Raw genomic sequence first — 13,362 nt, forward strand, 5'->3', positions numbered from 1 at the left:
ATCCGATCCAATTTCATCCAGAGATGACATTAAAAATATATTATTATTATTAATAAATAAAAAATATAATAATCATTATAAAAAAAATTATATAAAAAAATTATATAAAAAATATTATACCCAAATGTCTTGACATTTGGGTATCATAGATCACTATTTGCTGAATGCAAAAATTCTAATTTATATTGTGTTAGCCTTTTAAATTACATTCACAACCTTACATTTCAACTTTACATGACCACTAAATAACAATTATTATTTTTTAAAATTATTATGTTATACATCATGTTGATCCTAAAATCATTGAAAAGCTGCATTAACGGTTTAATCGGAGCTTAGGCAGGTGTATTAACGGTTTAATCGTCGTTAATTTCAGACCTGCCATCGTCTCCCGTTTTACTCAATGATACGAGGGTATTTTAGGAAACTGGCCTGAGCGCTCGCCACGTCGCGGTGCTCAGAGAGCGAACCGGGCGTCGATGCCTGGTGGGTCAAAACGGTCATTTAAATGTAGGAGGGTATTTCGGTAATTAATCGGAGGCTAGAGGGGAGCCACGTCATCCTCCTCGTACGTGTTCGCTGCCCTTGCCTTCCACTTTATTTCTCATTTTTTAAAATTATTAAATAACCCGAATATCATTAATTTTTATAGAAATAATATATGACATCCCTTTAACCGGTATTCTTATCTTATCGGCCCATCAACGCATCACGATCTCGTGCAGTGAGCGGTAGCTATCGCGGGTCAGAACGATAAGCACGCTGGCTTATCGTGCCTCGATATGCCCGTCGGTTCTCTGCCTATTTGGTGGGGAGGAATAAAAGCGGTATAACGTTCACTTATCAGTGACGTGGGCCAGCATGGAACTGGCAGCTGGGTCGAAGGCAGCGGTCAAAATCATCAATTTTTTATTTTTTATTTTTATTTTTGAAATTTTTTTCCTTAACGACCTTCTAAAAATTTAAGTTTATGCAAATTATTTTTTTAAATTTATATTTATTTTTTATCCTTATATGACACTATTTTTTACAAATGTTTCTGTTATGCTAATGCCATTAATAAAAAAATATATTTATTTTAATTAAAAATAAAAAATTAAAATTATTATTTTTTCATCGCAATTGCATTATAAATATTTTTTTGCACATCTATCCATTAAAAATATTTTAATTATTTTAATTCGAAATCGTTAATTTTTTTAACGGTGGTAGAAGATGTAGGTATATATACAAAAATAAAAATAAAAAAAGTAGAATAGCAAAATAAGTATTTTTTGAGGATATATATATATATATTAATTTAGAAAAATATTCATACAAAATTCAATATTTAAGAGGATATTTATATAATTTTTTTTGTTAGGTTGGGTTATATTTATATTTATAGTATATTTATATTTATACTATTTTTATTTTTCGGTGGCCAATATAAGACCTCGGGTTGGGTTGCTTGCCTCGCAAATGCAGTGGTCTAAATTGCTATGGATCTTACAATACTCGACCCAATCTTTTAGGTGGAAAACACAAGAAAAATTGGAAATAAGAAAATTATGCAAGGTGGTAATAAGAGATATTTTTTAATAAAATTATTAAAATTATTTAATAAAACTTCTCCTTTTCTTTTTCTTTTTTTTTGTTGAAGATATTTTTTTCTTGCTCATCATTTAACTTCTTCAAAGCATTAAACTGACATGATGTCCTCAGTATAGTGGTAATAAGAGATTACAATCATGTTGCCCTGTTTCCTCTATTAAATTTATTTCTGCTATCCTGCCCTAAGAGCTCATGGACTCCTTATGACTATTCCTCTTCGTGGATTTTTTTACCCCTTGGGGAACTAGGATAAGTAGAAGCATGATGTAAAGGTACAAGAATGTTTATATACAATTTTGGAATGATGGGATCACAATCATCAATTAAATACTCCCTCACGAATTAATTACATGCAACAAGCTTGCCGAGCAATTAATACATGTGGCCATGAGCAAATAAAGATTTTATATAACTATATTTAAAAAAATTGGTTGGTGATACCCAACCAATTTATATGTAATTGTGATCATATGTTGCAAGAGTGCTGCTATCAATCACCCTTGAGTCGTTGGACTAATGTGGTAATCACTAAATGGTGAGATACATAGGCAAGTTAGCGGTGTCAATCAAGTTCTCGATTAATCACTGATCTCTACGTTCGACTCGTGAACTAAGCCATAAACTAGCAAGTGATCTCTCGCATTTTTTTTTTCATGTTGTAATAATTACACTTACTATAGTTGTGTAATGTTGTTTGGTTGCATCTACTGCGTTCAATTCTTGACTCTAGTATTTGGATAGGTGTAATCATCTTATAAAAATGATCGGATATACTTCAAATATAATTCTAGCAGTCCTCTCCTTCCAACTCTTTTGATAGCAGTCCTCTCTTGTGATAATGAAAGTAGCAAATACTAAATCTTGGGAGCAATTGTACCATGTGCATGAAAGGTACAGGCATGATGGATTCGGGTTATATCTTTCCTATGAAAAAAATGATTATTTCTTTTTCGCAGCGTCAATCATTGGATCGTGCAATATCCATATCAAGATCTGTGCAGCAGATGGAAGATAAAGATTATAGTTCTTTGAATGTTGCAAAAAAAAAAAAAAAGGGGGAATCACTCTTTTACATGGAAGATACAACCCAAACCAATGCATAATGAACTAATACATGGGGTCCTAAGTATAATATGGAAAGTTTCGGGTTGATTTTGCAAGGTTAGAGTTGCAAGAGAAATTGGTATTATATTTAACTATTGATTATTATATGTAGTGCATGCAAGAGGAGGTAAGGATTGATTTCCCTATATAAAAGGAGAGAGAGCCCTAAGAAAAATGACCAAAGAAATCAAAGACATATCTAGTCTTCTTCCAGCATTAGGACTCTTCAAAGAAGCCAAAATGAAGAAAAAAATATTCCTATATATACATGTATATACATAGTACATATATATATATACTTATATGTGTGTATGTATGTTTACACACACACATGTATGAGAGAGAGAGGGAAAGAGTACTAATTAGGAGGTTGAGGGTGAATTAATGTGGGATTGTAAAAAGACATAAATACCCTTAAGAGTTACAAAAAGTAAGAATATTTTTTGCCCAATGAAAAATGGGTAGATTGATAACCTATCATAACAGAGAGTAGGTTATCAATCCCCATATATATATATATATATATATATATATATATATATATATATATATATATATATATATATATATATATATATATATATATATATATATATATATATATATATATATATGCATGTATGTATTTTATGTATATATATGTATATATACGTACACATATATGTATATACATATTTTTGTATATATATATATGTGTATATATATGTGTGTATATTTATGTATGTATATTTATGTATGTATGTATATATGTATGTATTTTATGGAGGGTCATTGTTTTGTTTGCAACAGAGCCCACCATGTGATGTACCACCTAGCCTTCCCAGGGTAGACTGGGAGAAATGAGATTGGGAGGTGACAAACATCTTAGTTCTAAGCTACCACTCTAACCTACCATTCTAAGCTACCATCATGTGAAATATAAGCTACCAGAATAAACAGCAGTTGCCGGAATGGACCACAGTCATCTAACATTATAGCTTCTTGATTGACCACTTTTACCTTCCTCTAACATGAACAATTATGATATAGATTGATTAGAAAAATATCTAGATTCTTTTTTTTTATACCTTAAGTAAGATGATTAAAAATTTACTGAATGATTGATAGAAAAAAATGAAAGAAAGAGATGAGGAAAAAAAAGCATATCAATTTGATTATTAAGGATTGTAATGTGGTATATATGCAAGGCACGTAAAAGAGAATTTTTACAAGAGTGAGAGAGGAATAACTCAACTTCGCTACTTCAATTATGTCAGATTCTGTGACTCCCATCCCATGTAAAAGGAGTAATTCGATTTCTTTATTTATCACCGAGACTCGACCCGCTTCCTTGTAGATAGAAAGATACTCATGGTAGATTGGTAGTATCATAAGTTACTCGAATGATATGAATTAGTAAGAGATGAGCTTTCACTCCATGAATTTTTCAATCTTTATGTACGAGCAAATTGAATCTCCATCAGCTCCCTCCGCTTCATATAATAAAAGCAAAAGGTTAGGTTTTATAGACATGGGAGGACCCAAGAGGCTTAAGTTTTATGGGGTTTGGGATAAGGGACATGGTTATCATTGCAGTATAACGGAGAGCAGCGTCAAATGGTACGATTTTTGACCGTTTGGCCACTGTGACCCTTCCATCGCCATAACTGCTTAATGACAGATATGATAAGAGTTTTGGAACCCACAGGAAGGGATCATAAGAGATTAAAATTTAGAATGAAAATTAGATGAAATACCTATTACATCTTTAATAAAAAAAAATACTCAAATTTTGATGACTTAAAAATATATATTTTTTTAAAAAATCTAAATTTCTAATCGGAGAAAAAAAAGCTTTTCTAAATTGAGTTTTTCTTTCTCATAAAAAATAAAAAATTTATTTTCATAAAAATATTATTTTATTATTTTTAAAAATTTTAAAAAATAATATATATATATATATATATATATATATATATATATATATATATATATATATATATATATATATATATGTATGTATGTATGTATGTATTGGTACAAATGGCAATGTTTTTTTGCCTCATTCTTCACTGAGGGCTTTACGCAAGGGCTTTTTTGTTGAATTTATTTATTTATTATGCTTTTTTGAAATGCACAACCTTTTTTCGTTGGTGCGATATCCATCTCCTTCTTCTACTTCGTTTTTTAATGGATATTAGCATTTAGAGTTAAGTTGGTAGTCTAACAAGAATGATTAATTTCTGAAAGGGACGTCGATCAGGCCACTACCTACATGAAATCTTGTCTTCACCTTATTATTCTTTATTTTTTATTTTTTCGGAGATTCCATTAAAAGGTGCAAAGCATCATCAAAAAGTCGTTGCCAAGTAAACAACGGATGCAAACATGATTGGCTCCAAAAGTTTGATTGATCTTGGCATCTACAGATTACATATCCAAGAAAGTATCCTTTTTTTTTTTATTCCTAGTAGAAGATAATGGTAAAGGAAGCCCCACAGGAGTCGTATAACCAATCACATTTCAATCACATTTCCACTTACGAGCTCAATATGCGGAAGGAAAAAACTTTTGTATAAAAGTAGGGTTTCTTTTTTTCGGATGCTTTGCAACTTTTAACTTATCTAAGAATTGGATCTGGCAGAATTGAAGTTCATGTAGAAGCAATTTAAGCAAGTATATTATTGAAGGAATTTACAATGGACTTAAACCTTTTTTTTCTATTTACTAAATTGAACTCTTATGGATTAATTTCAAGGCTACTTTTTAGAGGACGGAATTTTTTACTTACTTAGTTGGGTTTCATCTACATAGATGTAGGTCTAGCACACCTCGAACCCCACCTTTTTTTAGAAAAATTCCTTCAATGAAATTATACTTTTGTTGACATTATTTTTATTTTTTTAAAAAAATATATTATTTATTTATTTATTTATTTATTTGAGTAAAGGATTTGTAGTAACTTCCTACAGATCATCTAATTTCACTCTTTTTGTAAATATCTTATCTTCTTCAGTAAACCGACCCCCCGCTCCCCCCCCCCCCCCCAACCAAAGAAAAAAAAAAGTACTAATCATTCTATTTAACATACCCAATTTTAAGGTAGTGGGTGTTGGGGAAAAATGAATCGCCCTGAAACACGTGAGCGCATCACCAGCACGTGATCAGAGGCGCCCGACCTGAAGGCACCCGACCTGGAGGTGCCCGACCTAAAGGCGCCCGACCTAGAGGCATCTGATTTCAAGATGCCCAACCGGAAGCCCGACCTGGCGCCCGGCCAGGCGCTCGACTCCGAGACGCTCGACCCGGGCACCCGACCTTAGCATCCTTGACCTCGGAAGCCCGATCTCACTATCCACCTGCTGCGGTCACATTCTTCTGCAGCTTGATTGGGGACCATGCCCTGCAACAATTAAGGCGCATGGCCTCCGCAGATCTCCAGCTCATTCAACAATTAAGGCGCATGGCCTCCGCAGATCTCCGACTCACTCAACAATTAATGTGCATGGCCTCCGCTGATCTCCGACTCACTCAACAATTAATGCGCATGGCCTCCGCCTGATCTCCGGCTCACTCAACAATCAATGCGCATGCTATCTACGGATCTCAAGCCCTCCACGGCAAGCAGTTGGCCCACTCAGTTACGTCCGATCAGCCACGACGACTCATTGGCTCCGACCTGATCTCCCACGGCAATGTATTAATTCACACGATTGTGCATTAATTCACACGATCGTGCATTAATTCACACGATCATGACGGTAACCCGTTCGCCCCATCGCATTGCAGGTAATCCTGTACCCCTCTATAAAAGGAAAACCCCTCCCTCTTAGAGCAGGTCCGGACTCTGAAACTCCAGAAAATACTTTCTCCCTCTCTATACATTAGCCCCCTCTGACTTAAGTATCGGAGAGCCGGCGCCAGAAACCTCGGCCACTGGCTTTTTGCAGGTCCCCCAAAGGACGCCGCCCGCCGACGGACCGCCATCCGCCATCTCATGCTAGAGCTCCTCCTTCTCAGCCACTGGTCGCCCCCGAGTCCAATTTCCAGCAACAGTGGGTTAAGGGTTTCTTTTCCCTTTTTGGTTGGTTAACGGGACAAAAGTTGCTAGGCATCACTACCGTGTTAAAGGGATCGTAAACTTGGACATATTCCCTTCCATCTTATGTATGCCGTTACCTCCCTTACCCCACATAATCACAATTCTAAATCAATCTCCCGCATTGAATGTGACAGTATCTGTCAGATCCTTTTCTCAATTAAAAAGAAGCAACTAAGTGGTTTAAAGCACCTCAGTTTAGGCTAAAATACATATTAATCAATCACTTCCACTAATCATATCTAACTATTCCTAAAGAAAACCTCTCTAGTTAATGCAAACTATAGCACCTCAGTTTAGGCTAAAATACATATTAATAAATCACTTCCACTGATCATATCTAGCTATTACTAAAGAAAACCTCTCTAGTTAATGCAAAATAGATCTGATGTCAATCACAATCACAGAAAAGTAGGCCATTAGACAGCACAGTTCGCATGAAAGCATTGGACTCCTACCATCCAGCTAATAATAGATAGGTGCATTCTACCAGTGAGGAATTGTCTCAGTTTGTGGGGATCAGAAATCACCTTCCCCCAAGCGTCAATTTCTAGGAACCAAGTGATGCTTCAGGAGTCCAACAGCATCCAAGAGCATGATTCACACTGCCTCCGAGACCAACTAAACTATGTTTTTTGTTTTCTTTTTATCTTTTGTGGGTATACGGAGTAATGGTACTTTGGTGCTATAAAAAAAAATAGATGGGGAGCTATTTGTCGATTTCTCATTTAATTGATCCTTTTTCTATGGATAGGGTAGGTCTTGCATTGACGAGCTCCCCGATTCCCTGAACAGAAGTAAGGTGCCCCCCCAACTTTTCTGTCAAATCTCCTTCTGTATAAAAGATTTCCCCTTTTCCTACTTGATTTATTCTTTGACATGCAGCTGAAAAAGACACCTACCATGATTTGTTTACTTCTCAATATACTAGACCATATCAACGTCTTAAATATTAGTTTCTTGCCTTACTTTGGCGGATCTGTTAAGCAACTAATCGAAAATGGATAAAATTTAAATTATTAGAAATTTTTCTTGGTTTAAAAAGCATAGTTTTTTCGGTGGATGTTTAAAAAGCATATGGTTGCAACCATGGGCTACAGATGTGGGGATAAATATGTGTTGGAGAAGCATTGGTTTAAATACAGAATTGGGATGTCTTCGAGGAAACTGTCCTGTAGAGTGACCAAAACAGTAGAGAGGTGGTCAGTGGTTTTGTCTTGCCTGAAACTATGTATAATTGCATCAAAAGATGCTTGAGACTGATCTATTGCAACTGTTAACAGCTTACCTGATGGCAAAGTTGCATTCAAGGACTTGAACTATCTTTATTGCTGTACAAGTACATGTACATCACGATAGGATCAGAGATCCTTTTTGAGAATCGATCTGTACAAGAGGTTTGGCTCTACTATCCTCTAACAGCACTAGATTTACCATCCAACAGATGATAAAGCAAGTCTCTGTAATTTGACAAAATGTGAGCTTTGTGAGAAGTTTCCACGATGGTAATGGTTATCCCCTTACTTCGACTATATCACCATCCTTGAGCTTCGTATGCGGCAAAACAAGTTGGCCATTTACCAGTACTAGCTTCCCCTCCAGGCCTATCCTCCTCGCAGCATCAGCAGCAGTGCTACCAGATCTCATCCTCATTATCTCACCATGAGGCCATCGTATGATCACAACTTCACCAGGAGTTATAGGATTGGATCCACTGTATGTGCTTGCCACATGCTTTCTTTCTCCCATGGATGAACCATGCCGCATCTGCTCCTCCCACTGAAGCATCGTCCTCAGTAGATGCACCTATTGATACAATCCATATCAACATCTTGCAGTGATCCACAAATAGGTTGTGCATGAAAAAGATGCAAGGGCAGGATTCCTTCTTTACCAAATCAATTCTGAGCGATTCTACAATAATCTATTCTGATTAACTTTACATTAATTTATAGTTTAAATAGCCAGTCTTCAAACTGATCTAACAGACCCCATAAAATAGATACCGCACAGTTTGGAACCATTCCAGAGGCATTAAGTAAATTAGGTTTGCTTTAACAAGAAGTAATGTTGAAAATTCATGCAATGACATATTCAGTGAACTTATTCTATGATACAGTCCGCTAGGGGCAGGACTGAGGGATGTAGCAGAATATTTAATACCAGTTTATGATTAGAGTATTGTATCTTCATCAGTCTTTTTCCTGCTCATAAGAGGTGTGCTTATAAGCTAACCTTGTTATTGATGCCATCTTCAAGGCCTGACTTCTCAGAGTAACTTGAACTGGATGGAACAGAAAGGATCTGTTTTCCCTCAAACACAGCAGACACAACCATCCAATACTCAGCTTCCTCCTGCTCAGTCAAATCTATTACTTGGATGAAGGTAGGCAACAGGCGCTGAAATTGGTCTTGCTGCACAAGAAAGGAAGTGGTATACGTCTTTTAGTAAGTCGCTCAACATTTTTACATAGGCAGTTGTTAGTTTGTAAAGAGATTGGTCACTATATTAGTAAACAAACATATCCAGCACATAAAAACCCCTTCAGATAAAAAAGAAATTTCAGGTCATCATTCAAACAAAGCAGCTCTTCATGTATCGGGCGCCTCTCAAACCTAGTGGGGTAAAATAGGCAACACAAAAGGCATCTTGACCATAGACAATCAGCATAAAGCTTCTTCCATACGATTCAAATATCAATGAATCATGTTGGTTCCAAGTCCTCATCAGTAAAATCTATAGCATTTTTTTATATTTACTAACTTTACACACTTGCTACACAAATATAAATTTCACTATATAACCATCGATATCATCCAAGACTTTCTTCCATCAATTATGTGGTTGATTATAGAACAAAACTCAAACTTGAGAAGGCTTGGTGAAAGGATTAAGCAGATTTTATGACTAGGTGCCAGCCTAGTGACAACACTCTAAAACTGGTACCCACTTCCTGGCCTAGGAAAACCTAGGCAGGAGAGCGACCAGTTGGCAGGTAGGAAGATCAAATTTATTAGTTGCAGTCTAAGCTCACCCAACTAAGAAGCAACCACTCCAAAGTTCCAGCAGACAACGTTGCAAGATGATAGCTCTTGATATCGGGCCTTGAGTTCATCTCAAAACACACTATACAAATGCACATTTACTTCGTTGTAGGACTCGCTGCAGAACCTTAGTTTTAGTTGGTTTCTGTTATAAACCAAATGGCATATTGGTAATATGAGGGAGCGAAGTGATCTAATGGTTTAGGGAAGAAGCAGTTTGGTAATGGAATTACAGTAATTTAGGAGTAGAAGGCTTCTTTTGACAATTTGTGTGAATGGATGCACTTCTGAAGGAGTGACTAATTTGGACGTCTGTAGTCAACATGTGAGTAAAGGCAAGTTCATACCAAATAAGGGGAAAAAAGCAGTAGATGAACAAAGCAAAAAGAAAAAGTATAAAAGAAAAGTAACTGAGAAGGCCTAGTTATACAAAAAAAGACACTCAGAATTAGCAGTCACCTTCAAGGTCATTCGGAATTAGCAGTCACCTTCAAGTACCACATGCTGGTCATTAAAGAGAGAAGTCTGCCTCAAAGGTTCAGACATCAATATATGGATTTTCTTTTGCCCCTCAATCAGATGTGAGGGAAAGAAGAGAGAGGAAGGAGCGGGAAGGGAAGTGCAAGATTCATAGCCGTTGCTGGATTGGAATCAGATCCTTACATTAGTTTGGAGAATGAAAAATAGCAAAGAGGGAGATGATGAAGAAGAATAGAGAAAGAGATAGAAGCTCATCGATATCATTTCAAAAACCTCGGAAGGATTTAGCACATTTACACTCATACCATTCATCAAATATAACTCGAAGTTCATGTGCTTTCCCTAACACCTGTATAATAACTCAAACAACAAATCATATACCAAAAACACTTAAAAAATGACTTAATCCAGGAGGAACTTATAGAAGTTATTGTTTGAGTGATAATGACAATTAACCTTACAAACACTGAAAAAACAAATACGCCAAGCACAAGACAATTAATCAAGCCCTAATTCATACCCCATTTAAACCCTAACAAAATAAGTGAATCGACCATGTGGCATGGCAGGCGGTATGCTGTAAGCAAACAAATACGTTTTAGAAAAGATAAAATGTATAAACATTATTTGAGATGATCTCTGACTAAGCATTCTTATTTGAATATCAAAAGTATCATCATTTTCCACAGATAATGGTAAACACAATAGGAAATCATGTTTATTGAAGTAAAATAAATAACTAAAAAGAAGAGAGAGGATATTGATATGAAGCAGCATGACAGCTGATATTTAAAAAAATAAAAGATATTTAAAAAAAATAACTTAAGGCTGAAAAATGTAAAATATTGTCTGAGAAATTTGTACTAACTATTGTTATCTGAGTTTCAAAGAATATCAAATTCTACCATCAATGCTAATATAGGTTACAAAATTATGTTAATTGAGGTAATGCAAATAATTAGAAAGATATGTGAGGACACCCAAAATTTCACATCTTTTAAGCACAACAAGGAATTTAATTTGAAAGAATACACTACTGGTGGTATCTTACAACATAAAGATGATTGTGACACTCTCCCAACAATTTCCTTCCTACTCTCTCTCTCTCTCTCTCTCTCTCTCTTCTTTTATATATTCTTTTTCGTCATGTTTCTTTGCTCCCCCTCCCCCCCCCCCCCACAAAAAAAAAAAAAAAAATGTATACTGTGGATGAATGGAACAGACAGATTAGGAAACAAAACATTTCTAAGCTAGAACAACATGAATCAGCCAATACGACAGGTACATCAACCGATACAGCTGGGCTATGCTGCCATAACTGTTTTTTCTGATGAAGAAATGCCTCATCACTTCATGGCCCAAAACTGTACTGATTATGAGCCCATTCTGGTGTGAATCAATTGTTTCAAGCCAATCAAACTAATCCTTAAGTGGACCTTTTTACCCTGTAGACTAAAATTCTGGCCTAAAGGATGATGAATTATTCTCTTTGATATTGGAATCATCAATATTGGTTTGGTCTGTTTACTTGCTTTTTTCTACTGATGTGGAGGTTCTTTTGTTCTCCTATGTTGCTTAACAATGAGATGGCCTTCTTGGTGGTTCTCCCAAACCACAGATATTTTTCTGTTTGTATTAAAGTACATTTTGGTGTATAGATGGAGGTGGGTGAGTTGAGGTCACTTTCATTATGTCTTCAATTCAGATGTCATATCAACTGATATAATGCCTCACAAGCACAGAACGGATTCATGTTTACTTCTAATATGCTATATTCTATGAGAGAACATATTCCCATTTACTGCTCAAATTTTACTCTATAAAAATAAAAGTGAAGTCTATGGGTGTAAATGAGCCAAAATTAGTGGAGCCAGGCCCAGCTAGAGCTAAATTCCAAACAACCATGCAGCTTGAGCTAGGTTCATCAAATACTGACCCAGCTCGAGCTCAGATTGATCAGGTTCAGAAACAAATTAAGCCAATTTTGCAGTCATTTAGCTTGATAAACACTTGGCTTGGTAAAGGTGTAGACAATGGATGGGCTCAGCGCTTGGTGGACAGGCCGATGATACAGAAGGGGCTAAATGGCTTAGTTCTGTGGAGGTAATCATGAGGAAGTAGCCAGAGGATGTGGGAAGAATGGTTGAGATGTGATCAAGTGAGAGATCCGTGTGGAACTCTTAATGGACAGAGAGGCTGAAAAGGTGCTGAGATTGGCCATAGAAGGCAAGGGAACTGAGGATGTCCTGGATGAATCTAGAAGTCATGTCTGAAAGAATGGAGGAGGAGTTGCCGATGGAGAAGGAGGGGAGGGAGACTGCAAAAGGGATCGCTCAAGAGAGAAGAGATTTGGTCGGGGCTGTTAATGGTGTACCTTAGGTATCTTAGAAACTTGGTCTCATGATCTCATCCAAGCTATTAGATTAAATGATAAGATGGCTGATATCATTTCACATTTAGTATAAATTTCTCCTACTTCTATGGATACTCTCATCTTAAAAATATCAGTCTACTTAGTTATGCTATCCTTTTAAGGGAGACAAACAAAAGTTTTGCAACCAATAAAGAGAGTTTCTATATATATATATGTGTGTGTGTGTGTGTGTGTGTGGGTGGGTGGGTGGGTGGGTGCACGTGTGTATGTATATGTATATACATATGCATGTATGTATGTATATATGTATATATATATATGTATAGATATATATGTATATGTGTGTGTATATATATACATATATATATGGATATATATGTATACATACATACATACATACATATACATACATACATACATATATATATATATATATATATATATATATATATATGTATGTATGTATATGTATGTATGTATGTATGTATATGCATGTATTGACAAGGAAGCCAGCCAGCCTTAGCATAGCTAGTTGGCATGGCTCTCCCCTTAGGAGAGGTCTTGGGTTCAAATCATGGAGGTGGCATCCCCATTGTATTTCTCAAAGATCATACATACATAAATACATATATATACATACATACATACATACATTATACATACATACATATGTATGTATGTATGTATT

The 13,362-nt window shown here is 35.7% G+C and overlaps 1 protein-coding gene across 5 annotated transcripts in view; it reads right to left on the reverse strand.

Annotated features, from left to right (window-relative positions):
* Positions 1–8,064: 8,064 nt before the first annotated feature.
* Positions 8,065–13,362, reverse strand: part of LOC103713029 — a 39,786-nt gene continuing 34,488 nt past the window's right edge. For 4 of the 5 annotated variants that reach the window (XM_008799786.4, XM_017844277.3, XM_008799785.4 and 1 more), the window contains 2 exons: positions 9,011–9,190; positions 8,065–8,581 (listed from right to left, as the gene is read on the reverse strand). In XM_008799786.4, the coding sequence (XP_008798008.2) occupies positions 8,288–8,581; positions 9,011–9,190 (474 nt within the window). In that variant the 3' untranslated portion in view covers positions 8,065–8,287. Of the gene's footprint in view, positions 8,582–9,010; positions 9,191–10,279; positions 10,461–13,362 lie in introns of those variants that run through there. The other variant, XR_003386792.2, reaches the window with a different exon arrangement.

The sequence above is a fragment of the Phoenix dactylifera genome, chromosome 5 (genome assembly GCF_009389715.1).
Source record: "Phoenix dactylifera cultivar Barhee BC4 chromosome 5, palm_55x_up_171113_PBpolish2nd_filt_p, whole genome shotgun sequence".
Lineage (NCBI taxonomy): Eukaryota > Viridiplantae > Streptophyta > Magnoliopsida > Arecales > Arecaceae > Phoenix > Phoenix dactylifera.